The 27437-nt window shown below is 44.3% G+C and overlaps 5 protein-coding genes across 5 annotated transcripts; 1 reads left to right on the top strand and 4 right to left on the bottom strand.

The window, feature by feature from the left end:
* Positions 1-2937: 2937 nt before the first annotated feature.
* LOC135677819 (early nodulin-like protein 3) lies at positions 2938-4034 on the bottom strand. Its single transcript, XM_065190228.1, has 2 exons — positions 3741-4034; positions 2938-3627 (listed from the first exon to the last, which is right to left on the bottom strand). The coding sequence occupies exons 1-2, from the start codon at positions 3922-3924 to the stop codon at positions 3071-3073; spliced, it is 741 nt and encodes a 246-aa protein (XP_065046300.1). The 5' UTR covers positions 3925-4034; the 3' UTR covers positions 2938-3070.
* A 1498-nt stretch (positions 4035-5532) lies between these two features.
* On the top strand, positions 5533-6663 carry LOC103989793 (protodermal factor 1-like). The gene is made up of 3 exons (XM_018827436.2): positions 5533-5717; positions 5805-6060; positions 6148-6663. The coding sequence occupies exons 1-3, from the start codon at positions 5579-5581 to the stop codon at positions 6473-6475; spliced, it is 723 nt and encodes a 240-aa protein (XP_018682981.2). The 5' UTR covers positions 5533-5578; the 3' UTR covers positions 6476-6663.
* A 1238-nt stretch (positions 6664-7901) lies between these two features.
* LOC135677818 (protein S40-1-like) lies at positions 7902-8449 on the bottom strand. The gene has a single exon (XM_065190227.1). The coding sequence runs from the start codon at positions 8431-8433 to the stop codon at positions 8050-8052; it is 384 nt and encodes a 127-aa protein (XP_065046299.1). The 5' UTR covers positions 8434-8449; the 3' UTR covers positions 7902-8049.
* A 1891-nt stretch (positions 8450-10340) lies between these two features.
* Positions 10341-13534, bottom strand: LOC135677524 (subtilisin-like protease SBT5.6). The gene is made up of 9 exons (XM_065189882.1): positions 13431-13534; positions 13234-13331; positions 12975-13145; positions 12709-12820; positions 11937-12501; positions 11757-11857; positions 11329-11686; positions 11049-11262; positions 10341-10981 (listed from the first exon to the last, which is right to left on the bottom strand). The coding sequence occupies exons 1-9, from the start codon at positions 13532-13534 to the stop codon at positions 10455-10457; spliced, it is 2250 nt and encodes a 749-aa protein (XP_065045954.1). The 3' UTR covers positions 10341-10454.
* A 5610-nt stretch (positions 13535-19144) lies between these two features.
* LOC135676862 (subtilisin-like protease SBT5.6) lies at positions 19145-25973 on the bottom strand. Its single transcript, XM_065188518.1, has 10 exons — positions 25539-25973; positions 25370-25464; positions 25161-25258; positions 24920-25090; positions 24597-24708; positions 20924-21488; positions 20737-20837; positions 20300-20657; positions 20025-20238; positions 19145-19943 (listed from the first exon to the last, which is right to left on the bottom strand). Exons 1-10 carry the CDS (start codon positions 25620-25622, stop codon positions 19423-19425), a joined length of 2319 nt encoding a protein of 772 aa, XP_065044590.1. The 5' UTR covers positions 25623-25973; the 3' UTR covers positions 19145-19422.
* Between the last annotated feature and the right edge of the window lie 1464 nt (positions 25974-27437).

The raw sequence follows: 27437 nt of genomic DNA, 5'->3' as shown, positions 1-27437 counted from the left end.
AAAAATCCAAGAGGAATCGATTCTAGTGAGCATTTATCTCCCATATTTAGAGGCATTTGATAGTAATGTTGATCTAATAGAGCACATTAAAGTTTTTTATACCTAAATATCTTTGTATGGCACCTTGAATGCTCTAATGTGTTACACCTTCCTAATCATATTAAGAAGCCTAACATAATAATGGTGCTTAAAGCCACTTTCCATATGCTCTTTTACCTAGTTGGCGAGGGAGTTCGAACTTCACTTTCTTGAAAACGTATACCCTTGGCCTTCGACGATAACCATCCTCAGACTTAGGCAGTGGAGGAAGATGCTCGCAAACTTCATCATTTGGTTTATAAATAAGATTCAAGATAAAGCCCTTTCGTCTCTTTTGGTTATTGATAAAGAAACTACTGGTGATTGTACTTGAGGCACTTTAAAGTGTCAATCAATATATTATTATCAAGGTAATAATCTTGAGTAAGCATGAAAAGTTATGCAAGAGTCCAAAGTATGAGCATCCACAATCAGCCTTGACCTTGAGATCACATTAGTGGAGGAGAAATGAATGACCTGAGTTACCTCACCCCAGGTTCGAGTTGACCCTCCTAAATATGATTATAATTACAAATTTTCTCTAAATAAAAGAGAAAGGGCTTTACACGACCTTCACCAAATGAAGACCTCATTAACAAGAAAAGACATGTCTAAGTACTATTGGCTCCATCGAGATTACATTTGCGACACTAAAAATTATTGTGACTTGAAAGAACAAATTGAAGAGCTCATACATTAGGGAGACCTCAGGTGGTTCATTCAAAAGTACCGAGAACTCTCACCCTGACCTCAGAGGTTGGTGGAGAGGTAAAATAATATCATCATTAGTAGACCTACCTCAAGGGTAGACAACTCCGTGACCCGTAAGGTTTATGCCCATGCTACCATTGAAAAATATTCGAGGATGGAGGTCGACTCGAAAATAACTTTTAAGGAGAAAGAGACAAAGTACCTTGACCTAAATCATAATGATGCCTTAATGGTCTCTGTGAGGAAGATCAACGTTTGGATGAAGAGGGTCAATATCGACACATGTAGTTATGCTAATATCCTTTGATATTTTTTGACAGATTAAGCAAAAGTTGGTCTTTCAATAGATTGAGCAGGCCGACCATATACTCTATCACCCAAAACAAGCATCTCAACAGCTCCTCCCATGACCTCTGCATGGCGCATGTGTTAAATAAGTTGACCGTTGCACTTTCGAATCTCTCATAAAGAGTTTTTGAAGCAGGAGGAGAGGGGGAGAAATGATAGAGAGAATATCGTTGACTAATCATCATCTAACACAAAGCCTCCAGGCACTTAGACTAGAAGAAGGGGATAGATGTTGCCCCCCACTTATCTGTCCACATTGACAAAGGTCCAAGATAGATAATTATAGACTACCTCGACCCCTGTCACCCATGAGGAGAAAAAAAAGACTATGTGAAATTTTATAAACGATTAAAAATTATTTTTCTATAAAATATTTTATAGAATATTTTATCATTATATAACCGGGTATAAAAATTTATTTTTGATATTATCGGGATCGCAGAGTTGTCTTCTGCAGGGGACACACAGTAAACCATCGGTCTATTGAACTCCAACCACAAACTGCGAGGCATAAAAGACTGGTTTTAATGAGAGAGAGAAAGAGAGGGTTTATAATACGTCTCGCGCGCTTAGAAGGAGAAGGAGAGATCGATAAGACTAAAAAGCAACGAAACAGTGGAGGCAGCAAAGGAAAGCTATGGAAGACGCTCTTCACTTCTTCATTAGTACGAAGAGAGATGATGACGACAGTTTAAAGCTCGAGGCCTACGGGTTTCTATGCTGTAGAATTGGATCAAACACTCCAAAACAATATTAAGTGGGTCTCGTCTCATTCTTCTCCATTGTCGACTCTGTTCTGCTAGTTGGAACATTTGTCACTTGATGGTGAGCAGAAATGGGATTTGTAGTCCAAAGGTTCAAATCCGTGTCTTGCTGCCGCCAAATCAATGGAAGCCATGACAAGGGACCGAGGTGGGCGAGGAGCTAAGGAAGCACTTCCGATCCGGGAAGAAAACGGACAGACAAAAGAACCAAGGCGTGCGCGGGGTCGGATTCGAACAAGACGCATGAGCTCCTCCCTGCTGCTGCCACTGCTGCATGCGATTTAGACGGGTCGAGATGACACGTCGTTTCATCTCATTTAAACCAAAAAGAAAAACAATAGAATTCCATGAATTCCTACTCTGCCCTTTCATCTCGTTCCTTTGCAACGCAGAGGAAAAGAAATCCTTCCTATATCCTGTCACCAGCTTGCCATTAAAAGGTTGGAGAGTCGCATTATTGCAAGAGTCAGTGAGTTTTCCTAATCCATTAAGCTGGTGACATGTTACATTAATTCATTTCAATTCAATGATAACAAATGAGCAAACTTAATACATGCTTTATTTATAAATACAGTCTTTTGATCATCAGTGCAAGTCATAGGATTCGTTGTGGGCTACAAACGTGCACGAGAGTAGAATGTGGTCCGATGGTAGCACAGTTATGCATGTAATGCTGCAGATGATTCGCTACTAAAAGTGGGTGCGCGGCACGAAATTTTGGAAGGGCACATGCAATTACATAGCCCCACAAATATACCTTTTCCAGACTACCACCTGACATGCGCATTGCGCCGAGGAAATAGGGAAAGAGAGTCGTGCAGTAATCGAAACCCATTCTTCCTCTAATTGAACTGAGCCTGCAGCGTGTGTTCCTAAATGCTAACTGGACCCCGAAGTGGTTGCGTCTGCTCACCATCCGAGTGGGTCGGACGCAGGAATGAAATGAATGCCATCGACTCGTCAGTCGCATTTCACGATGCGAAGAAACGGAAACAGTTATCGTCATCCGATCAACGATCATATATGCTCGCACAACGGAATAAGAGTTGGATGAAACTGTAACCTTCTTCATCCATCTCCATAGGATTCCACCATTACAACTGACTAACAAGCAAAGTAGATCCAAAGCTATGCATCGTGCTGGGTGTACATGAACAGCCGCACGGGCATTAGGCGAGGAAGGACGCACCGAGCATCACGAGCACTATCAGTACCGTGGGCATCTTGAACGCGTTCGAGGAGGAGGAGGAGGTACTGTCAGCGGCTGGTCCGGAGGGAGCTGGCGCCGGAGCGAACCCACCGCTTTCGGAAGAAGTCGGAGGAGGAGACCCTGCAGCGGGAGCTGTGGATGGTGGTGAAGCAGGGGGGTGTGCTGATGGCGGCGGGGTCGGAGGACGGGTGCTGGGCTTTGGGGATGAAGCGGAAGGGGAAGGAGAAGCGGCCGGCGTTGGCGATGGCGATGGAGGGATGTGTGGTGGTGAAGCAGGAGAGGGAACAGAGGGCTCGGAAGGAGGCTGTCTCACAGCCATGACGACCACCACCAGCTTCTGGCCCTGGCTGCACTTTCCTGGCGCGCCGCTGATGAAGTATAAAGGTCCCGACCGATCGATCTTGAACACGGAATCGCCTCCATCAAGCTTCTGGATCGGTTTGCTCACGTCGCATTGATCATAATCCTGCTTCGTCACCACCAGAACCGAGTCACTCCCTTTCTTGTACCTGAACACTGCAGCACAGCACCGCCCCGCCCCGCCCCGCCATCCAAACGTCAAACCCACAAACAAACTATGACGACGCCATAAATCAACAACAATAACAGATGGATAGATCGGCACATACCGATGGTGTCATTGACCTGAAACCTATTCCTCCCGGCCCAATCATGGTAACTCTCAGAAGGATGCAGCACCCAGCCATCCCTCCCTCCAGCATAGAAGACGTAAGCCCCAGTCGAATCCACCAACAACCCCAACAAAACCTCAGCTACGAGGAGCCAACCAACGAAGCCTTTAGAAGCCTCCATATCTCCGTGCCTTCTCCTTGCCCTAACAAAGACCAGAAGAATCGTTACACCCAAGAGGAACAGAGAGGAAGAAGCGGAAGAAGACGACAAAGGAGAGCAGCGGCTTAGGATGTGGAATCGGAAGCTGTAGTACCAGAGAGCGCTGGCGGTCGAGACATAAATAGGAATGGATCGTAGGGTTACCGTTGAGCTACTGCTTCCGTTTCGTTTCTGTGATGCGTGTCGCGAGGGCGTCATTGGCGGCCACGTGGAGGCTTTGGGTGCCTTCGATCCGAGCTCGAATCGGACTCAAGACCGCACCTGACACGAGTCCATTTCCTTTGCATGGAAATAATTCTTTCCCGGCATACATTTACTACTTATTTAATTGCATTTTCTTTTTTTACAGTGTAACTGGCAAATCAAGATTTATTTTTAAGGCAAGAATTGATTGTAATAATAATAATAATCAAGGTTTTATGTGAGAGCATAGCAGGCGTTATTTCATTGATTTAGGACCGTATCGATATAAACATAGCAAACTGCACATATGTCCTTTCCTTGGCACGATTTATAAGGTTTTTAATTAGAAAGCACGGAATCATAATGATTTGACATTTTGGCCCAAGTGGTCCAAGTCAACGCATTTGACATTTTAGCCCAAAACATGGTCGAACCCGACCCAACATCCATAGGCTTGACATGGCAGAGCGTCCTCTCTACTGATGAGAACAACGAATCATCGATATACTTTAAAGTAATGAGATACCGAAGTACGTACAGCATTTATAAAGGTCAAAGTTACGAAAGACATGTTTCGTACAACTATTTTTAAGAGAGATGGATTGATGTGATGAAGTATTTATATTAAAAACAGTTCGTTCTTTCTTCTCTGGTATTCTGACCTTCGTGATTTGATTCAAGTAGAAGTTTCCTGAAAACAAATTAAGGAGATACCAGTCCCTATTAATTCCGAGTTCATTAGATCTGACAGAGAAGTAAATTATTAGTACTCTGACTGCACATTTATCTGCTACTGCGAATTAAAGTTGGCATGTCCTATAGTCTATCCATAACCACAGTGCTACAGGTTGATCATCAGCGGCACAAGGAGTATCCTTAAGCTTCTGTTCTCAGAGAAAGGCTGTGAGAGTTTTAAGGGTAAATCCAATAAGTTTTGGATGATGGAAATGAGAACTTATGCAGGGAAGAAGACCCCTCTCTTTCTGCTCCTGTAGTCCAAGATCTGATACAAGAAAGCTGAGACGACACCACCAAGAGGCAACACAGGTAGGTGACTTCATAATTCAAACATTTAAGGAGGCGTCACGCTGTCTTCATTAACTCCCGGTTGATGGCGCATACGGTGACACAGACACCGAAATTAAATGGCCACACGGCATTCTGTTCGCCATCGAAAGCTGGGTATAAATGTAGCAATGTCTTTGTAAGAGAAGATGTTCCCAAGCCAAATCCTGTTCGAAACAATGTGTTTGGGTGCTTAAATGCACTCTGCTGCACTGCACCAACTATCCACTATTCTCATCTGACTGTATTCATTTCCATAGGCGATGCCACATTCTCCTGTGTATAAATGGGCACTCGAGCCTCCTCCTACTCGCCAATGTGATTTCATTGGAGCTGGGTTCAGTAGAGCTTGGGGAGCGAGAAGAAAATGAAGGCTCTTGTGATGTGGTTTCTATTGATATGGTATGTTTCTCAGCAAGCTGTCATCACTCCGGCACTGAGTAGGAGCCTCGAAGGTGGCACAGCTGACGAGAAGAACTACTACCCTCCTGACCCTCACGGAGGGAGTAAGCGTCTCTTTCGCATGTTGTACGAATCCATGGAAGCTATGTCTTGCATGCTACATCAAACGCTTGTTGATTTGCGTGGTGCAGATTCGAATGGGACTCCATGCACGACGCCGCCGTCGACGCATGGTTCGCCGCCGTCGACGCATGGTACGCCACTGCCTCCGTCTCCTGGTGGTGGTGGTGGTGGTGGTCACTACAACCCACCTTCCACACCGGCCATCACCACCCCTCTCTCTCCTCCGGTGCCTCTCGCCCCGCCTGCACCGCCATACCAAGTGATCCCCACTCCTCCGGCGACGCCCATGGACCCCGATCCCAACACCCCACCCTTCTCTTGCGAGTACGCCGTCGATACCTCACCCTAGTCGCTTTAGCACACATTTTACTCTCGGACTTCTTCCATCATGTTGTCTCACCTGCTGTGCAGCTACTGGAGAACTCATCCTACAGCGATCTGGGCTTTGCTCGGGTTCTGGTGCCCTCTCAGCCAAATCTTCGGCATGCCGGCCGCCTCATTCTTCGGGAGCAACCCCAGTTTAGTGGAGGCAATGTCGGACGCACGCTCCGACGGGATCGGAGCTCTGTACCGAGAGGGGACGGCGTCGTTCCTCAACTCGCTGGTGGACAGAGACTTCTTCTTCACCACGCAGCAAGTGAGGGATGCAGTCAACGCCGCGGTTGTCTCAGACGAGGGCGCCGCCGCCCAAGCCGAGCTCTTCAAGAAGGCCAACAAGGGCCACCTCAAGCACCATTAGACTACTCGCATCACGTTCTATGGTCTCATTTGTGTACTAGTTAGTCATCTTCCTCGTTCTTTCTTGTGCGCCTGCAATTTTCGTCTTTCTCGTTCGTTGCAGTAATCTTTGGTTATGAGTTCTTCAGGTTTTCCATGTCATGCCTGTGTTTCTTAACGGAGTTAATCTCTACTTATTATTAAGTGCAACTATTTGTGATGTCTACAGTTTGACCATATAAATCCGGTCAGCGTCCTGTGTGATCTACGAGTACGCACTTGGGCTTGTCAATTGAATCCAAGCGGTGCCCACCGTATCAAGTAATAATGAACGGTCCTTGTTGTGTCACGCATTCAATTCCACGAGTCAGATCGTACAATCGATGTTCTTAAGACTGAACCGGAATCGAACCGGATCGACACCATAAAACAATGCAGGAAAAATCTAGTAGGGCAGAACAATACATAAGACTTTTCGTATCCATTTCCCTCAAAGTCTTCACGAAGACTTTCGATGATGCCTTTGTTCCTTCAGCTTCCGTCAACACCTTATCCGCTAATTTTGAGATGCTTCGGGCCGTCCCCACAGAATCTTAGTGGTCTCTGATTTCTGCATGAATTATGAGTTTGGATTATCTGTTTCTTTTAGCATTTGAGGAGTAGATTCGTAGAAACGTTCAAACTACGAACTCGAATTGTGACTGCACGTAGATCAACAAGTCAGGCTGAGCAATTACTTCCATACGGAACAAGTAACGTTACAGCCGAATCCCATGGGGGAAAAGAGATTGTATGAAGTCAAACCTTGTGAAGGATATTCGAAACTGCTTAGAGAAGAGTATACCATATGGCATCTTAGCTTTGTCTCAGTCCGCATTCTGAAACTTATCTGATTCATTAGCAAATTATTACTGCTGCATCATCGCTGTTAGATTCTTTGACTCGGTCTAGATTTCATCATGTCCACGACACCAAAACCGGAAGCCGTAGGCTTCCTCGATAAGATTTAGACGAATAAACATGTGACCAAAATATTAAACTCTTTTAGATCACGACAATATCCATAACTGTGACCTGGAGCTGAGTGTAGCAGATGACGTATTACTCGACCCGTGTGGTGCCGACGCAGCGTTTGCAGTGGTTTCTTAAGTTTGCCGATGACTTCGATTCATCTGTCGCGTGCGGTAAACGAGTCCATTGTTTGTGAACGAAGATAATTTACTTGGTGGACGCGATCGTTAGCTTTAGAACTCATGAACCGCATGCTCGCATCAGTACGTCCATCCTCCAAAGTTTTCACATATAATGCAAGAGCACCCGATCAGAGTTTTCCTTCAAAAGACGCATCACCTGCAATCCGGCACACAATCTTGTGGACTATGAACAACATACGTGGTTTCGTGTCAAAATCTCATGTTGCACTTGCTCACGTTTCTGCATGACAATCCTCAAAGTCAACTCTCTCTCTAGCTTTTTCTGAGGGTTATAATATATCAAAACAATTTTGAAGTAATAAACAAATCCTAGGAAGAACAAGCTCTGCTCGGTGTAATCACAGAGAAGGGAGGAAAAAAGAGCTTGTTGATCAGACATGTATCATCTCTCCAGGAATCCAGTCATCCGCAGGATGGAATTCCGGACTTGGCTGAGATCCCGTCCCTTGAGCGTCCTGCCGATGCCGACGCACATCGAGAAGGCCATCTTATCCGCAACCCTCCGGGCCACAATGAGGTGTGGCGGAATCGTATCGCTTTTCCTGCCGCCCTCGTTATCATCACTATCGTCGTCGTCGTCGTCACAGTTTGCAGCGTAGGCGAAGCCCGGCGTCCAAGAACGAACAGCTCGAGGCCTGGAAGGGATCCTGACGGGGCTGGACGCCTTCCGGTGAGCTCCGAGTCCGGCGTGCCACTCCTCGGTATCCTCGTCTCCGTCTCGATCGCGGTCGGGCCACAATACATCAGCCTCTTGGAATTCTTCCATCCGCTCTATCGGTGAATTCTTGGGAGACGAAGCTGCAGAGACTCTCTTATAGAAAGAGGGAAGGATTTAGCGTAGGGAGTCCGCAGCTGGTGCACTGCCGCGTGGCTCCAGCTAGACCATGCGGACCCACCACCACGTTAAAATTGTTGAACTCTCTAGGAATCTTACCATTGGACGTCGTCGACAAAGAAAGCTGCTGTTATTGGCTTGGCATGATGTGCAAACTTGAAGTCATGGCTTCGATGTACGTGGGTGTGGATTAGGTTTGGTGGCCGTCATGGAATTAGGTTGAAAACCACGTTCAGCTGAACTCGTCGATCCGGATGATGATGACGCCCGGTGGTTTTGTTTATATCACTACACTCCAATTCCGAGGCATACTTTTGGATGCTAAAAAGAACAAGTCTTCTTTCTACAGAAGAAAGCGTACAAAATAGCAGGTGATCTACCGGCCACGACCTCCCGTCACAGTATAAGCCGAGAGCTTGCATTTCAAGGTAGACCAGCATGAGCTCTTCTGCAATTATATGAACATCAAGAATCTGCAGCTGACCGCTAATTACTTTAATATTTGTTGTGAGATTATTTTTCTCTCTTTTGCTTCCAATTGCAACTGGATGAGCGCTTGTGTGCATGAAGAAATCTCTCAGGTGTGGGGGACAAGGAATCTTGATCCGCGTTTCCCTCACTCCCCACCATGGCCTGTTTGATCTCACATCTAGCAATGCAAGCAACGGCAAGTCACAGTTCTTTTCCCTCTCTGAACGCCTCCATGAAGCCCGTCGATGAAACCTTGCACGGTGGCAGTCTGTAGCCTGCAAAACGCCAGCTGCCTGTTTCTTGTCTCCTCGTCATTCCCTCGAGCAAGGTCTTGACATTTGAGATACTGCATGCCTCCACGCACACGCCACTAAGCTTACAAGGAAAGAGACCTCGTTCACAATCATTGAGTTCTGGAGGGAGGGAATAACTTGGCATGTACTACGACATTCTCGGTTTTGGATCACAAAGACGATTGCATCTTTTGACTTCTAGAGAGAGATTTTTGTAGTAGCAGATGGTGATACCTTCAACCCGACTCATAAATAGGTGGAGACAGTGTGATCAGCCCTACTTAATTCATGGACGTTCTGTCAATGTCGATCGATTGTCGGACAAGTTATTTAGGGTTTGTCCATCTTCAATCAAGCGTTCCATTTCTCTACAAGCCACTCCTCGGGGGAAAAGGACACGTCTGGCATCAAGCTGATGCTAAGGGAAAAGTCATAATAAGACACAGGTAAGTCATTTCGTTTGACTTTTTGGAGACACATTAGTCAATATGCATTCGATGTTCTTTAAATTTGTATTCTACTGCTTCTTTGTTTTCTGGAACAAATTTGTCTTTTAGGGTAATCATCTTAAATTAAATGTACACATGATGCCTTTTTATTATGCATATATTCTTATGAAGTATCAGAGAGAGAGAGAGTACATGAAATTGGTGCAACGATTTCAATGAATATTCTGATGTCGCATCTCATCGAGCGATCTGATACTTGCAGGAGTACTGCTCCAACAGCAGAGAAGATTACAAGAAGATAAACATGCATGTACAATAAGGGAAACCTGTCGTTGACGAAACCATTATGCTATTCCGTCATTTTCAACACCTTTTATGAGGATAACCTCAGCTGGTTTTGGACTTTATTACTGAAGAAAGAAAAACAAGGAGAAAGAGAGACACAGAGAAAGATAGAAAGAAAGGGATAGTTATGAACTTCGCTGACCGTCCTGAGATGAGGTGAGACCATATCCTCTTTCTTTTCCATGTGGATAAGCTGCTTAGATTCTGCCAATCCAATGGTTTCGTTGCCTCTCATGATTGTTGATCATACCAAAATCAAACACGACTGCGCCGAATTGACTTCAGCATTAATGTTAAAAGTTGAAAAGGGACATTTGCAAGTCATTATCGAATTCAAGAGAGATCTCCGTGTACGTGACACCAATCCATCACGAACAGCTGCAGCGAAGAAAGATCAAGCAAGGGACACCACGATTGGGCTTCGGACGACGTGGGTCCCGTCGGACCACTTATACGAACCATCCACGTAGTCTCCGCTTGGTTTGTCCCTCCCTCGCACCTTGAGCGTCACCGAGAAGCGCCTCCTCTCACCCGATCTCTTGAACCTCAATTTTCGTGGTGAGATGTGGACCGAGACACCGGTCGGCTCGGTGGCGGTTACTCGGTACCGGGCCGAGCCTCGGCCCACATTGGTCACGGTTCTACGGACGGTGACGGAGCCGTTGAGATTGGAGACGGCGATCGACGGATAGTTGAGATCGGAAGGAGGTGGCGGGGTCTCAGGGCAGGGGAAGGAGGGGTCCATCTGTGCACCGATGCTGGAGCATGCAAAGAGCAGGTAGTCTTCGTAGCCGGCGTCGTAGACGAGGCCCGGGTCCGACGCAAGGGTGGGTCGGATGTGACCCGACCCGTAGTCCATCGGCCCCGCAACTCGCCCTGATGCATCCGTCAGCGCCTCTCCTCGGGCGTTCTCCACAGCAGCTGCGAAGAAGGAAAGCCGATGGCTTAAATGAGAAGACAGGAAGAACGAGATCGCATGCGCGTGTACCAGTGGTCATCATGGCCGATCTAATGGCCGCCGAACTCCAATCGGGGTGCAGGGACTTGAGCAGGGCCGCCACGGCCGACACATGGGGACACGACATCGACGTCCCCGAGGAAAGATCATACTTGACGCGACGGTGATCGTCCTCGAGCTTGGTGGGCGACGACGACTCACTCCATGCAGCCAGGATGTTCAACCCCGGCGCCGTGATGTCGGGCTGCGCGAGTCGCAAAGCTTTAATCGTTGCCCTCGACCATAACATCTCGAGCTCAATCGAAATTACCTTGAGAATGTTGGGCTCGACTCGATTCGGACCGCGGGACGAGAAGGCGGCCATGGCGGGCGCCGGCGTGACGCTCAAAACGGTCCTAGCCGAGCCTACCTTTGCTCTCGGCCTGCGGGTTGCGTCGATGTACTTAAGGATGGCTATTGCGTCGTCGGATGACACAGCGGTCCCCGGGAGGACGTGGGCGTCCACAGGGATCTCGTTGCCATTGGCGACCGCATTCCCCAGTATGATGGCCGCGCCACCCGCCCGCTTCACCTCCAATCCTTTGGCCACCCTTGACCCGCTCCCTCTCAAGCACAATACTACCTTTCCTCTCACCTTATCGCCATCAAGAGAATTGGGTAAACATTGCCTGTTCGATGTCAAGAATAAATTCAGTATAGAAGCTAACACATAGCTATGCAAGGAAGCAAAAGACGTACCCAGAAATATTTCTCGGAGTGCCAGGAAGTACAGCATCGCGGGCATAAACTAAGGGGTAGAAGTCCGAGCTATTTAGCACATACGGCGTCACGGTTTGGCCCTGACGCAAGTTTATAAGCAGAGTGAGATCTCGATCTATGTCGCTCTGGATTCGTAGCAGGCGTGTATGAGCTGTATACCTTGATGGTCACTCCGTTCCCGAGTAGCACCAGCGAATCGAAAGCGCGGTCGATGCTGCTAGCGCCGACGGTGATCGTCCATGGCGCAAGGTTCGTCACGGTGGCCGGCCCCGGGCCATCGTTACCGGCGCTACATACCACGACAATATCACGCTTCGCCGCGTGCAACGCGCCGATGGCCATGCTGTCCTGCGAGTAATCGGGCTGCTCTCCGGTCGCACCGATCGACATGCTGATCACGTGGACGCCGTCGGCGATGGCGTCGTCGAAGGCCGCGAGCATGTCGGCGTCGAAGCAGGTGTTCTCGATGTTGGGGTTGGGCCCGGGGATGGGCCAGCAGACTTTGTAGATGGCGAGGCGGGCGAGCGGGGCGCCGCCGGTGGCCGTTCCCCAAGCGAAACCGCCGAGGGCGGAGACGTTGCGGACCACCCGTCCGGCGACTGTGGAGGCGGTGTGCGTGCCGTGGCCGTCGTTGTCTCGTGGGGAGCGGTAGGCATAGGTTCTGTTCAGAGGTCCGTAGTAGTACTCATAGGACTTCACGTAGTACCGAGCTCCGATTATTTTGCTGCCATTAACGATATGCAACAGTAAAGATCATGACACGCATTATGGTGTACATGAATTCAGAAAGAAGATGACGACTAAATGATCGTAGGCATTTTATGCTTCTTTTAAGCGGAAATATTGACAGGCACAGTCAAAACTCATCTCCAGAGAGAGAGAGAGAGAGAGAGAGAGAGAGAGAGAGAGAGAGAGAGATGAAAGAACTCACTTGTTGCAATGGGAAGAGTTGAAGGCATCCCCTTCTTGACAGATGCCCTTCCACCGTTTGGGGAAATGTCTTATCCCTCTGTCACTGAAACTTTGGGACTCCGGCCATATCCCTACCAAACCAAGCAGATCTTTCCATTGAGATCGTTACCATCTCATCGGACACGCAGTTAAGCCATCCGAACCCAACATGAACGCATTATTGACTTTCATCATATAAGCAAGCAAAATTTGTGTTCCATATGACGAGAAAGTAAGAAAGCAAACCGGAATCCAACATGCCGACGATCACATTCTTGCCGCACTTTGCTTTCGAGCCTATTAAGTTCTTCTCCGAACCCTTCGATCCTTCTTCCTGCGTTATGAACTTCCATGACCTCGTCGTATGTGGAGACGACCTTCCTTCACTTGGGAAGGCAGAGACCACTTCATCCATCTCTGATGAACACGGTGAAGGTGAGAGACAAAGAAAACGAACGAAGGATGAAAGGAAAATAGATTACTGTACTCGTCGGCTCCTACTTACGGGACAGCTTTGTTGCTTCCTCCTCGGTGAGCAATGCAGCAAAGCCATTGATGCTGTGCTTGTAGCTGTATAGTATAGCACCCGATGCCTCTTCTTCGCTGGTCAACCTCGAGAAGAGTTGAAATCCATCAAAGATTGAGATAGCAAGTGAAACAGCAGGAAATCATCAACCTGCAGATGCTACCATAAGTGGCTACCTGTTCTTGACAGACAACAACAAGGAGTGGTGGCCCTCTAGGATTTCTTGAGGGGATTTAAGCCCCTTGTGCTCTCCTAGATACACAATGTAGATCTGTTCCATGGAAACAAACACGCGGCTTTGTTAAATCTCATCCAATTCCGATTTCTCGTATGCGTCATCATGAAACTATGAAGATAACAAAGATCCAAGAGAAATAAACAACGATCAAATCTCACCCGGCGTTGCTCATTGCAATAAGCAGTGAAGCAAAAGACACAGAAGAAGATAGGTAGAAGAATACTGCGAGATGCCGTCCTCATTCTTGTTCTCTCTTTCTCTCTCTCTCTCTCTATCTCTCTCTCTCTTGGAGTACGCTGGTGTGTCATATATAAGAGGGAGGGAATCGAGATAGGATGTTGTTGATCTCTGCTGGAATAAGCTACTTTTCTCTATGTATGGAAAAGGAAGAAGAAACAAAGCTGGCGCAGTAGGTGTCGATGGCTAATATTAAAGCTACTTTTCTCTATACATAGAAATGGTAGGTGGAAAAACATGATCGTTCTTCTTCTTCGTCTTCTTCTAATCTCTCCAGTTGAGTGGAGAAATGTTTGCGTATATGAAGAGGAAAATTAATATTAACCTCCCTCAAAGGAGGAATTATATCAACAGTAATGAAATGTGGATGCTCACATTTCTGAACAAGATCCTAAAATCTGCATCATGTGTGTTTACTAGAGATCTTCTTCTAATTTGTTTTGATTTCTTAAGAATCACTGATAGATTTGTTTCCTTGAGAAACTTCATTCCTAATATTAATTAGCCGTAAATCTTGTCATTCTTGCCTTTTTACTCATTAATCATGGTTGGAGTGATCACTCGTATCTCTTGCTTCTAACATATCCCAAATGAAGATAATGGTTACCTCTGACTGCTTACGCAAAAGCTGGAAGGTAGTATCGAGATATGTGTTAGAATTTTTAGCGCCATATATAATTAAATATATTAAGTCATTATTTTTATTAATCAATATTAAAGTAATCTAATTAAAGTAATAATTATTTGATTAATATAATTACTATAAAAATTAATTATGTGAATATCATCATTAATATTTCTAACTCGAGAGACAAGTTAGAAATATTAAATATCCTAAGACATAATTGTAAATACAGTTATAAATATAAATAGGATTATGATCACCGATTCTAGTATTTCTCTGCACCCGTCAAAGAGAAACCAAAAGGTTAAGGATACTCTGCTTAATTAATCGGTGAAAAACTAATTCATCGATTAATTAAAAAAAATACTTCACTGGATTTATCAGGTATGCTTCCATGTTAATGTATTTCTTAATTATTATAAGATTTCATGTATATTATTATGGATTTAATACATTTTATGAAAACATTCTAAAATTCAGTTTTGGATATATAAAGATCCATATTTGTTATATTAAATCATCAACTCATGGTATTAAAGTCATCCTATCATAATTACTAAACATGTAGGCTTATTTTTCATATATTTTAATGATTTATTTAGTATTTTGGTATGATTCAGTTTTATCATCGGTCGAGGAAAATGATAGTTTCATATAATCAGAATGCTTCATAGTCTGTCATGCCTTCACGTTGCAATGCATAAACCTCCTCGCTACAACGTGTCACATAGTTTATTTTTTAAAATATTTCTTTTTGCTTGCTATTGCGGCAAAACTACTCACTACAGCGCCTTTGGATTTTATGTAATTAATTAAATTCATATAAATTTAATTAATAATAGTTGGTTTACACACAAATTGACTAATATTTTTCAACAAATTAATTAATAATAGGTGTTTGTTGACACAAATTGAATCAACAAATTAAGATCAAGCTAATTTGACTAATATGTTTCAATTTTAATTAGTGATTATATAGTTGTTTAATATTAGATTAAGTAATTTGATGAGTGAAGTTATCAAAGTTATCAATCATGTGTGACATTTCTTGAAAATATTAAATGTAGTGTATATTTACATCGTAATTACTTGGCCCAAAAGAAAATTAATGGTCGGTAGGATTTTATACACACTCGTAACGGTAAACACGTGATAATTATAAAATAGTAAATTAATTTAAAGATAGGTTTATCATTTTACATACCTTATTATTAGTGTTTGATCATTATAATAAGACTACAATTAGTAATTAATATTGAAATCTAAAGACAACATATTAATGTTACTCTATTGTTATTTTATTAGTAATTAATAAGATGTATTATATTATTATTTTAATTTACTTAAGTTTATGGTAATATATATGAGCATAATTTATAGTTATCTATTGTTCTCTTGTTTAAGTTATTTTATTACAATATCTGTTAACCTTAGTTCCCGATTCTAAATGAAACAAATTTTAAGGATTTAAAGGAAAATATTCTGATCATTTTGGGTTGTATGGATCTAGACCTTGCACTAAGAGAAGACCAACTTGCTTCTCTTATGAAAACTAGTACTTCTGATGAAAAGAGATCATATGAGAAGTAGGATAGGTCTAATTGCATGAGTCTCATAATAATTAAGCATGGGACTCCGAAGGCCTTTAGGGGTGTAGTATCTAAAGGGATTACCAAGGCTAAAGATTTTCTTACCAAAATATAAAAGCATTTTATTAAAGATGATAAGGTGCTTCATAGATTGATTTCCATGAGGTACATAGGAAAAGAAAATATAAGGGAGTACATAGGAGATGTCTAAACTTGCTTTAAAGCTTAAAGCATTAAAACTTGACTAAGACTTACTTGTCCATTTAGTTCTGATATCTCTCCCTACATAATTTAGTTAGTCTAAGGTCAATTATAATTGTCAAAAGGATAAATAGCCTCTTAATGAGCTCATTTCATATTCTGTGCGGAAGGTTGAAGTAAGAAAAGACTGAAAGTGCCAACTTGGCTAGCACCTCTAAGAACAAGGGTAAGAAAATGAAATACAAATCTCGAAAGAATGAGGCTGATAAGAGTCTAACGTAGAAGAAACAAAATAAGGATGATACTTATTTTTTCTGTAAAAAATCTGGGCAATTGGATGATTGTGCTAAATATCATGCTTGGCGTCCAAATAGCAACCCCTAGGGCTAGGGTTTGAAGTCCTATATAAGTATGTAGCCTCTATCTATTTGAGAACAAGATTTATCTACAATTGTAGCCATATGGTCGACTTCTAACTAAAGCAACTGTAAAAATACCTTATAAACGAACTTTGTTCTAGGAGAAAACCTAATCTAAGACACTTTAATATATAGGGTTGTCCAACTAAGGCAAAGCCCTATAAGCTTAATAAAAAAAAAATAGAAGCTCGAACGGTGAGTAGTTACTTTATTGGTTATTCTAAGTGATCTAAGGGGTATAAATTTTATGATCTCAAATCAAGAAATCTTTTTGAGACGGGTATTGTTGCATTAGAATATTGAGTTTGAAGGGAGAAATAAGATTAAAGATTTTACTTTTGGTTATAAATTATTGATCTAATTCATATAGTTGCCACTTACGTGGCAAATTCAGTAGCTCAAAAAATGTAGTCATTTCAACTTGCATATAGTATGAGAAAATTATTTATGAGGAACAAACTTAACATCCTCAAGAACCCATGCCACGAGAGCTAGCACCTTTGCAATAATCCACTAGGGAAAGGAGTGCCATTTTAGATAATTATATGATATTTTTTCAAGAACATAAAGAAAGTAGTAGTATGTTGTAAATAGATTTTTAAAGCCAAAAGAGATTCTAATAATAATGTGAAGAGATATAAGGTACGTATTGTGAAAAAGAGCTATACTAAAAAAGGAAGGGACTGACTTTAAGGTACGTCTTTTAGGACAATTATCAGATGGATGTCTAAACAACGTTTCTTAATAGAAACATTGATGAAATAATTTATATAGTACAATCATAATACTTTATGTCAGAGACCGAAAGAAAATGATTTATAAATTGATAAAATCCATATATGGGCTAAAACATGCATCCCGTCAATGGTATTATAAATTTCACTAAGTAATTTTCTCATTTGGTTTTAAGGTGAATGATGTTGATGATTGTGTGTATCATAAGTTCAGTAGGAACAAATTTATTTTCCTAATATTATATGTTGATGATATTATGCTTGCCACAAATGATATAGGCATATTGCATGAAACCAAAGAATTTCTATCAAGAAATTTTGAGATGAAATATCTTAATAACGTTTCTTTTGTATTAAGAATCCAAATATACTGGGATAGATCTCGACATATTCTAGGATTATTACAAATGAGCTATATCGATAAGATACTAAAAAATTTTAGCATGCAATATTACAAACTAGGAGACACCCTTGTTGTAAAGGGAGACAAGTTCAGTCTCAATTAGTGCCCTAAAGGAAATATAGAAACTTAAGAAATGTAGAAGATTTCCTATGTATCAGTTATAGGGAGTCTAATGTATGCATATGTTTATACGCATCTGAATATAATATATATTATTGAAGTATTAGGTATATACTTAAGAAATCCTAAAATGGATTAATGGATGGCAACCAAAAGAGTTATGTAATATTTAAAAAAGATTAATCCATTTGGAGATCATTGAGTATTTTGACTCTAATTTGCTGGATGCCAAGACAGTAGAAAATATATTTCGGACTATATTTATATGTTGGCTAGTGGGGCAATTTCTTAGCATAGTACCAAGCAATCTCTTATTACTTCTTCTACCATGGTAGCGAAATTTATAACATGTTTGGAGGTATGTCCAATCATGAAATTTGATTGAGGAATTTTGTCACAAGAATAAAAAAGTACAAAGGGTTAAAAGACCACTAAATATATACTGTGATAATAAATCAGTTGTTTTATAATCCAACTATAATAAGAGTTTGACAAAGTCAAAGCACATTAACATCAAGTTCCTAATTGTAAAAGAAAGGGATAAACTTTATGTTCACATATCTTTTCATAAAAGGTGTATCACCCAAGATCTTTCATAAATATATTGCTCATACGTGTATATTAGAATTTGAGAAAACTTCAGTTTAATGAGAGTTTGTCGTACGTTTTTTTGTATGTTCTATGTTAGATTTTATATATGTATAGATATTTTCTGATCAGAAATAAAGTTTTAATTTATTATAGTTTATACATTATGACTACAGTTATTAATGATCTCATAAAGATAAAGTTGGACTAGTTAAAAATTAACATGTGTAGATCACATTCATATAATTTTTAAACTACATGATCTATGTCATTTGGTTATATTAATATTAATGATCATTGATGGATTTAGCTATGATTGACATAGTAAAGACCGTTTTAGTCTTATACTAATGTCAATAGATAACAACAATTTTAAGCTTATAAAGTATTACATATTTATAAGGATACGATCCCGTGAAAGATTCTTAGAATTTTTAGGATTACACATATATAATTAAATATGTTAAATCATTATTTGATTAGTCAAAATTAAAATGATCTAATTAAAATAAAGTTATTTGACTAAGGGACATAATTGTAATAAAAATTAATTATATGGATACCATTAGTAAAATTTTTAATAACGAGATAAATTAGAAATATTAAACATGCTGAGCATAACTATAAATATAATTATGAATATAAATAGGGTTATGATCACAATATCAAATTCAGATTTCTCTTCACCCATTAAAAAGAAAACCAAACGATTCTTAAAGATACTCCGAAAGATTAATTCATCGATTAATTCAAAAAAAATACTTTGATTAATTCATCATGTTAATGTTTCTTAATTATTATACGATTTGATGTATATTATTACGAATTTAATAAGTTTCATGGAACATTGTTTTGGGTCTATAAAACTATATTTGATCCTTCAAATTACCGACGAGAATGAACTCTTTATGAACCGCACAAACAACACACTTGTTGTTGCTTTATTCGACGTTGCTCTTTGACCTGCGGTGTGCATTAGGAGAGCACAGGAGGAAGCAAAACAGGGCAAAGAGATCAAGCGACGGAAACCACGATCGGGCTTCGGACGACGTGTGCCCCATCGGACCACGTATAGGAACCCGCCACGTACACCTTGCTTGGTGTGTCCCTCGCTTTGAGCGTCACCGTGAAGCTCTTCTTCTGGCCTACTCTCTTGAAGCTCAACACTCCCGGTGAAATGCGCACCGAGACACCGGTCGGCTCGGTGATGGTGACTCGGTACCGGGCTGGGCCGCGGCCCACATTGGTCACGGTTCTACGGACGGTAACGGAGCCGTTGAGATCGGAGACGGCGATCGATGGATAGTTGAGGTCGGAAGGAGACGGTGAGGTCTCGGGGCAGGGGAAGGAAGGGTCCATCTGTGCTCCGATGCTGGAGCATGCAAAGAGCAGGTAGTCTTCGTAGGAGGCGTCGTAGACGAGCCCCGGGTCCGACGCATGGTTGGGTCGTACGTGACCCGACCCGAACTCCAGCGGCCCGGCAGCTTGGCCTGCCGCATCCGTTAGCGGCCCTCCTCGGGTGTTCACCACAGCAGCTGAGAAGGAAGAAAGCCAATGGCTTGAATGAGAAGACGGGCAGAACGAGTATTCTAAGCCATGCAAGCATGAGGGTGTACCGGTGGTCATCATGGCCGATCTAATGGCCGCCGAACTCCAATAGGGGTGCAGGGACTTGAGCAGGGCCGCCACGGCCGACACATGGGGGCACGACATCGACGTCCCCGAGTAAAGATTGTACTTGACGCTACGGTGATCGTCCTCGAGCTTGGTGGGCGACGACGATTCACTCCATGCAGCCAGGATGTTCAACCCTGGAGCCGTGATGTCGGGCTGCGCGAGTCGCAAAGCTTTAATCGTTACCCTGGATCATCTCGAGTTCAATCGAAATTACCTTGAGAATGTTGGGTTCGACGCGGTTGGGCCCGCGGGACGAGAAGGCGGCCATGACGGGCGCCGGCGTGACGCCCAAAACGGTCCGAGCCGAGCCTATCTTTGCGCTCGGCCTGCGGGCTGCTTCGATGTACTTTAGGATGGCTGTTGCGTCATCGGACGACACAGCGGTCCCCGGGAGGACGTGGGCGTCCACGGGGATCTCGTTGCCATTGGCCACCGCATTCCCCAGTATGATAGCCGCGCCACCCGCCCGCTTTACCTCCAATCCTTTGGCCACTCTGAGCCCGCTCCCTCTCAGGCAAACCACTATCTTCCCTCTCACCTTCTTGGCGTCCAGAGAATTGGGCAGGCACTGCCTGTTGGTTGGATATCAACGTCGAAGACTTGAAATCATCATCGAGCAATTGATCATTATATAGGAAGCGGAAAATGTACCCAGAGACATTGCCCGCAGTGCCAGGAACCACAGCGTCGCCTGCATAAACTAGAGGGTTGAACTCCGAACTCTTCAACACAGATGGTGTCACGGTTTGGCCCTGACGCAGATCAGTAGGTAGAGTGAGGAGGCCATTTATTTAGCAGCTTCGCTAGTCGCAGGTGATGCATTCACGAGTCTTCGTACCTTGATGGTCACTCCATTACCGAGTAGGACCAGAGAATCGAAAGCGCGGTCGATGCTGCTGGCGCCGACGGTGATCATCCATGGCGCGAGGTTCGACACGGTGGCCGGTGCCGGGCCATCGTTCCCGGCGCTACATGCCACGACGATATCATGCTTCGCGGCGTGGAGCGCGCCGATCGCGATGCCGTCGTTCGAGTACTTGGGAGGCACTCCGGTCGCACCGATCGACACGCTGAGCACGTGGACGCCATCGCCGATGGCGTCGTCGAAGGCGGCGAGCATGTCGGCGTCGAAGCAGGTGTTCTCGATGTTGGGGTTGGGGCCGGGAATCGGCCAGCAGACCTTATAGATGGCGAGACGGGCGAGCGGGACGCCGCCGGCGGCCGTCCCCCTGGCGAAGCCGCCCAGGGCGGAGACGCCGGGAACCACCCGTCCGGCGACGGTGGAGGCGGTGTGGGTACCGTGGCCGTCGTGATCGCGTGGGGAGCGGTAGGCGTATGTTCGATTGAGGGAGCCGTAGTACGCCTCGTAGCCCTTAAGGTAGTAGCGAGCTCCAATTATTTTTCTGCCATGCACCACCAGAAAGTCAACATGTTGAGTCAAACAAATAGTAGAACGGAACAGAATATATAGGAATCAAGAGACAATACGTCATTATTAACAAAGTGGAAGGCACCGTATTATCTCACGATAGTAATTATGATAAGACTCAGCTGACGTCAGATGACGCCTCACGCAACAGCACATGGTCAATGCAGACCGAAACATCGACCGAGACGCATTAACATCCTGCTAAAGCTCAATTCTTCACACCACACCAACACAAAGTCAGATGTTACCAGCCTGCCCCTTACAAGCGGGCAGCTCAAGAAGCAGTATGCTTCCCTATAAATACCCTCTCGTTCATTAGAAAGGGGGGAGAGACAAACACACAAAATACTTCTTCATCTGAAACCCACTCCACATCTGCTAACTCGATCGTCGGAGGGGTCGGGCCGAGCGCCTCGGCCCGACCTTTGTGCAGGTGCGAAGCCGAAGGTCCCCTCCGGACGCGCAGGCGAGGAGTTCCTGCCCGGAGGAGACGGCTACACCGCACTCGACCGCCTCAGCGGGCTCGAGGAACGCCCCAGGGAGATCCCCGTCATCCGGATCCGAACCGAGCCGCGTCGGCCCCGAGGCCACGGCTCAAAGTTGTTTCTCACAACACATTAAATCAAGATTTAAAACATCAAAGAGATATTTTATATATATATTTGCATGGACCAGTTGGATGGCCATTGATTCCCGAGAAGATGCCAGGCTTGAACAGCCACAAGAGTCCGGCGCTCGCAGTCGGACAAACAAAGCTGTCCTATCAGCAGGAAGCCGCCGAGCTGTGGCAAATAATTTTGATGGCCAGCCAGCCTATCATGTCTGTTCTATTCATGTAGTTTCGATCCAGAGTTTTCTTTCATTTTCCTCTTGGACGTCAGTGAGGAAGGTGATCATCTTGTGTGTGTCCCGTGCAGGGGTTCACGGGTGCTTCTTCTCCGTAGAGAAATCACACCTTGGTTGTTTGTTTTGGGAAGGGTCTCTTTCTACTAGCAAGTCAAGAGAGAATCTTTCTGATCCTAAGAAGAAGTAAAACCCTTTTCCAGCTCCTACTTCACCTCCATCTTCTCTGAGATAAGAGGAATTGATTTGATTTGATGGTGCTCTTTTAAGGAATATTTTATGAGTGCTCCTCTCATATTTCTCTTCAAGACAAAAAGAATTGATGCAATTGCTACTCTCCTAATCTACTGATCCAATCTATGCAAAGAGAACGAAATATCAAATTGAACTTTATGATTAGATGGAATCTTAGTTTAAGAGTCAAATAACGATGCTATAGTGAGAATAAGGAACACAAATGTTGCCAACCGATATTTTCATAAGAGAAAGGGAGAGAGAGAGTGGGGAGAAATTCACTTATTACAATTGGAGTCGAAGATATTACCAGAGAGACTCATTTATTATAATTAGAGGAATTGAGTGCATCATCTTTTTGATAGAGAGAGAGGGGAGGAGAAATTCAATTATTGTAATTGGAGAAATCGAAGACATTACTTTCTTGAGAGAGAGAGAGAGAGAGAGAGAAGGGGAGAGGAGACTCACTTATTGCAATCCGAGGAGTCAAATGCATCACCTCCTTGACATAAAGAGATAGAGGGAGAGAGATGATGCAGGAGAGAAAGATTCACTTATTGTAATCGGAAAAGTCGAAGACATCACCTTCTTGAAAGAGAGAGAGAGAGAGGGGGGGGGTGTGGGCGACTCACTTATTGTCATTGGAGGAGTCAATAGCATCACCTTCTTGACACACAGAGAGAGAAAGAAAGAGGGGGGGGGAGAGGAAGAGATTTACTTATTGTAATTAAAGGAGTCGAAGGCATCACCTTCTTGAGAGAGAGAGAGAGAGAGAGAGAAGGGGAGAGAGGCTCATTATAATTGGAGGAATCGAAGGCATCACCTTCTTGACAGACAGAGAGGGGGGGCGGGGGGGAGACTTATTACAATAGAATGAATCGAATACATCACCTTCTTGACACAAAGAGAGAGGGGCGGGGGAGGGAAGAGATTCACTTATTGTAATTGAAGGAGTCGAAGACATCACCTTCTTGACACAGAGAGAGAAAGAGAGAGGGGGGATGGGGGAGACTCACTTATTACAATTGGAGGAGTCGAAGACATCATCTTCTTGAGTGAGAGAGAGAGAGGTGAGGGGGTAGAGAGATTCACTTATTGTAATTGGAGGATTCGGAGACATCACCTTCTTGGCAGAGAGAGAGAAAGAGAGAAGACGGAGACTCACTTATTACAATTGGAGGAGTCAAAGACATCACATTCTTGAGAGAGAGAGAGAGAGAGAGGGAGGGGGGGGAAGAGATTCACTTATTGCAATTGGAGAAGTTGAAAGCATCACCTTCTTGAGAGAGAAAGAGAGATAGACGGGAGGGAGAGAGAGAGACTCGCTTATTGCAATTAGAAAAGTCAAAGGTATCACCTTCATGAGAGAGAGAGAGAGAGAGAAAGAGAGAGGAGGGGGGGGAGAAGATTTACCTATTGCAATTAGAGGAGTCGAAGGAATCACTTTCTTGACAAAGAGAGAAAGAGAGAGAAAGAGGGGGAAAAACTCCCTTATTATGATTGGAGGAGTCGAAGATATCACCTTCTTCGACACACAGAGAGAGAGAGAGAGAGAGGTACTAGGATGAGAGATTCACTTGTTGTAATCGAAGGAGTTGAAAACATTACCTTCTTAACACATATAGAGAGAGGGGGGAGGGGAGATTCACTTTTTGCAATTGGAGGAGTCGAAGATATCACCTTCTTGAGAGAGAGAGAGAAGGGGGGAGAGAGATTCACTTATTGTAATTTGAAGAGTCAAAGATACTTTTTTGATACAGAAAAAAAAAACGGAAGAGAGAGATTCACTTATTACAATGGGAGGAGTCGAAGGCATCATATTTTTTATACAGAAAGAGAGAAAGAGAAGGTGAGAGATCCACTTATTATAATTAGAGGAGTAGTCACCTTATTGAGAGAGAGAGAGAAAGAGAGAGAGAGATAGAGAGACACACTTGCTGTAATCGGAAGAGACGAATATATCATTTTCTCGACATAAAAAAGAGAAGAGAGGAGAGAAACTCACTTATTGCAATTGAGTGAGTCGAAGGCATCACCTTCTTCGCAGATGCCTTTCCACCGTTCTGGGATGGGACCCATCCCTGCGTCACTGAAGCTTTGGGACTCCGGCCACACACCTGTCAAGCCAAGCAAAGCAAAGCAAAGCCTTTGCATTGAGAACTCGGCCCTCTCAGCTCTCCTACGGGAGAGACATGCAGATGTGCCGTCCAAGCCAACATGTACTATTCTGACTTGAATCCTAAAATAAGCAATCATGGAAAGTTGCAGAGCATGCGGTTCCTCCTCTCGGACGAGAGAGTGAGACATCAAATCATTAATCGAGCGAACCTGAATCCACCACGCCCACGATGACCTCCTTCCCAAGCTTCGCTTTTGAGGTCATCCACTCCATCTCCCAACCTCGGAGTCCCTCTTCCTGCATGATGAACTCCCAAGACCTCGTGGTGTGTGGAGACCACCTCGCTTCACCTGGAAAGGCAGAAACCACCTCCTCCATCGCTGGTGACAAAAAGCCAAGGTTACATACAGGAAGACGAATCTGGAGACATGACTGAGACAAAGCACTCACCGGATAGCTTCGCTGCTTCCTCTTCAGTAAGCAATGCAGCAAAGCCATTGATGCTGTGCTTGTAGCTGTACACCAAGGAATTCAGCGCCTCTTCTTCGCTGCTCAATGTTGACGAGAGTCGAAACGAATCAGAGACTCGGGTAGTAGAAGGAAGAAGAAGAAGAAGAAGAAGAAGAAGAAAGGATGAGGTTGACTTCGAATCAGTGCACCTGTTCTTAACAGAACGCAACAGGGAATGGTGGTCTTCTAGGATTTCCTGGCCGGTTCTAAGTCCCTTGTGCTGTCCTAAGTACACAATATACACCTGCCCAAGAAATGGTACGAATACATTACCGTGCTTAAACTAAGCCAATCCAAGGAAGAAACCATCCTAATTACCCGGCGTTGCTCGCTGCAGGAAGCGGTGAAGCAAAAGATGAGGAAAAAGACAGGAAGAACAAGATAGGGAGAAGGCCCTCTCATCGTTCTTCTTCTTCTTTCTCACGTTCTTGGTCTCCCTTGGACTAGACTGGTGCTCTATATATAGGAGGGAGAAGATGGGGACAGAGTGTGGAAAGCATCAACAACTCACGCTGAAACGAATCGGTATCTTCGACAGTTTTGGAAGGAGTAAATGGAGAAGGCCGTCAGCAGCGGTCGATCATTGGCTTTGAGATCAAACCTTTTGGTACAACCATCTGTATTACTATTACTTGACGCTGTGCTCATCATCCTTCATATTTACTTGAGACAGTACCGATCATGGAGTACGTGTGCCAGCAACTCGGGGATTAGCGTTATGGTATCAACAACGGACAAGGCTCCACTGTCTCTGCTGTTCCGTACCTCAGGAACACACTGCCGTAATTCTGCACAGGAACTGAAACCTATTGCAACGTTACTTAGCTGAGTCGCCTTAGAGAATCGATTTAGCTCGATCTCGATGGTGACTCCTCAAGTTGGCACAAGTCATAGGGCGACGGGACGAGTACTGATTTGACGACGGTTTGAGGATCTATTTCCTTGTCAGTTCTGGGAACTTGATTCCGTTTTGTGCGGGGAGAGTGAGTGGAGCAGCAGCGGAAGGTGAAGGGATCCTCTTTGCTCAAGTTGTTCCTTTCGAGTTTCTGAAAGCGTCCAAGAAGAAGCAGCTCTTGCAACTACCGAGAAGCAAACATAAAAAAGCCACCGCCATCTGCCGGGCGGAGTAGGGTGCGCATGCCCGCGATGGATACGACGTCCCATCCCGGCCATGAGATCCGACGCGGACATCCACTAGCTCTCCGTCTCTCCATCTTAGAAGAATTGAGTACTTGTGCCATACTAATTTGTACATGTTTTCTTTGTCTTATTGATTTGAACTGTTGGAGTCAACTTCTAGACTCACCCAGCGTCAAATGGCAATCCATATCAAGGAGGAGCCTTGGTGGGTGAAGGCGAAGGTGAAGCTCTGACAAAGAATGTGATTGAGACGAATCTAAGGTCTGGCTTAGGTACCACTAAGTTGGAAAGATCAATTATTATATGCGGGAAAGGTCAATGACTCCCAGTTGTGTCTCCTGTGCTTTCGATTGAATAATCTTCCCAGCCGGTCCCTCTAGTGCAATAAGCTCCATCATGTATTATGTCAGGACCATTTAAACGACGGTCCTTCTTAATGATGGACGATCATCAATCATTCTCTCTCTGGTATCGCGACTTGGTACCTACGAGAGGCAAATGGCACGGCCTAATTGTATGTTTCGCCCATCTTTCACCAGGTAGTGCAGTTATCTATCGTCCCCCATGGACCATCCATCCATCGTCTATGTTGGAGGTTCCTTTCGAGCTTACGAATACCTTTTTACACGTCCCTCCCTTGATCATGCATGCTTCCCGGTTCAACTCTTTAAGGAATTCAACTCTGTGTTACCATCCGTATGCATCTTTCCTTATCTTGCGTCATGCACACTGTTAAAGATTGTGCAGACTGGTCTGGTTGGGTGACGGGTGCTTCCTAAACCAGATTCTCCACCTTTGCAAAGAGAGGAGCCGCAGTTGGATGTCGTTGTCACTGCTCTGCTAGTATGATGGTGGTACCACTGTTTATGGGGGCGGAGGAGCCCTTTAGTTCAGTAAACCTGTTTCAGCGTTACTACAATCAAGGTAATGATTACCGAAACCAATCTGCCGATCTTGAGAATTACAACTACTGTTGAGGTGCGAGAGATTTGCTTCCAATCATCAGCCTTTTTTCAGAATCGCATTAAAGCTTTATGTCTGCTACATTTCCAAATTAGCTGCATCACCGGAGAGCAC

The sequence above is a fragment of the Musa acuminata genome, chromosome BXJ1-6, assembly GCF_036884655.1.
Source record: "Musa acuminata AAA Group cultivar baxijiao chromosome BXJ1-6, Cavendish_Baxijiao_AAA, whole genome shotgun sequence".
Taxonomy (NCBI): Eukaryota; Viridiplantae; Streptophyta; class Magnoliopsida; order Zingiberales; family Musaceae; genus Musa; species Musa acuminata.
The sequence above is the reverse complement of the archived record's forward strand: the minus strand, read 5'-3'. Positions and strand labels throughout refer to the sequence as shown.

What these genes read in the sequence shown, in the direction of transcription:
- LOC135677819 (XM_065190228.1), bottom strand. Translation starts at nt 3,924, where the DNA reads ATGGAGGCTTCTAAAGGCTTCGTTGGTTGGCTCCTCGTAGCTGAGGTT. An exon ending in TCAGGTCAATGACACCATCG is followed by an intron (nt 3,628 to 3,740) that starts GTATGTGCCGAT and finishes GCTGTGCTGCAG; the next exon opens with TGTTCAGGTACAAGAAAGGG.
- LOC103989793 (XM_018827436.2), top strand. Translation starts at nt 5,579, where the DNA reads ATGAAGGCTCTTGTGATGTGGTTTCTATTGATATGGTATGTTTCTCAG. An exon ending in TCCTGACCCTCACGGAGGGA is followed by an intron (nt 5,718 to 5,804) that starts GTAAGCGTCTCT and finishes TGCGTGGTGCAG; the next exon opens with ATTCGAATGGGACTCCATGC. An exon ending in ACCCCACCCTTCTCTTGCGA is followed by an intron (nt 6,061 to 6,147) that starts GTACGCCGTCGA and finishes CCTGCTGTGCAG; the next exon opens with CTACTGGAGAACTCATCCTA.
- LOC135677818 (XM_065190227.1), bottom strand. Translation starts at nt 8,433, where the DNA reads ATGGAAGAATTCCAAGAGGCTGATGTATTGTGGCCCGACCGCGATCGA.
- LOC135677524 (XM_065189882.1), bottom strand. Translation starts at nt 13,534, where the DNA reads ATGGAACAGATCTACATTGTGTATCTAGGAGAGCACAAGGGGCTTAAA. An exon ending in GGAAGCAACAAAGCTGTCCC is followed by an intron (nt 13,146 to 13,233) that starts GTAAGTAGGAGC and finishes CGTGTTCATCAG; the next exon opens with AGATGGATGAAGTGGTCTCT. An exon ending in ACTCCGAGAAATATTTCTGG is followed by an intron (nt 11,687 to 11,756) that starts GTACGTCTTTTG and finishes GACATCGAACAG; the next exon opens with GCAATGTTTACCCAATTCTC.
- LOC135676862 (XM_065188518.1), bottom strand. Translation starts at nt 25,622, where the DNA reads ATGAGAGGGCCTTCTCCCTATCTTGTTCTTCCTGTCTTTTTCCTCATC. An exon ending in CGTGGGCGTGGTGGATTCAG is followed by an intron (nt 24,709 to 24,919) that starts GTTCGCTCGATT and finishes TTGGCTTGACAG; the next exon opens with GTGTGTGGCCGGAGTCCCAA. An exon ending in TCGAACCCAACATTCTCAAG is followed by an intron (nt 20,239 to 20,299) that starts GTAATTTCGATT and finishes CGACTCGCGCAG; the next exon opens with CCCGACATCACGGCTCCAGG.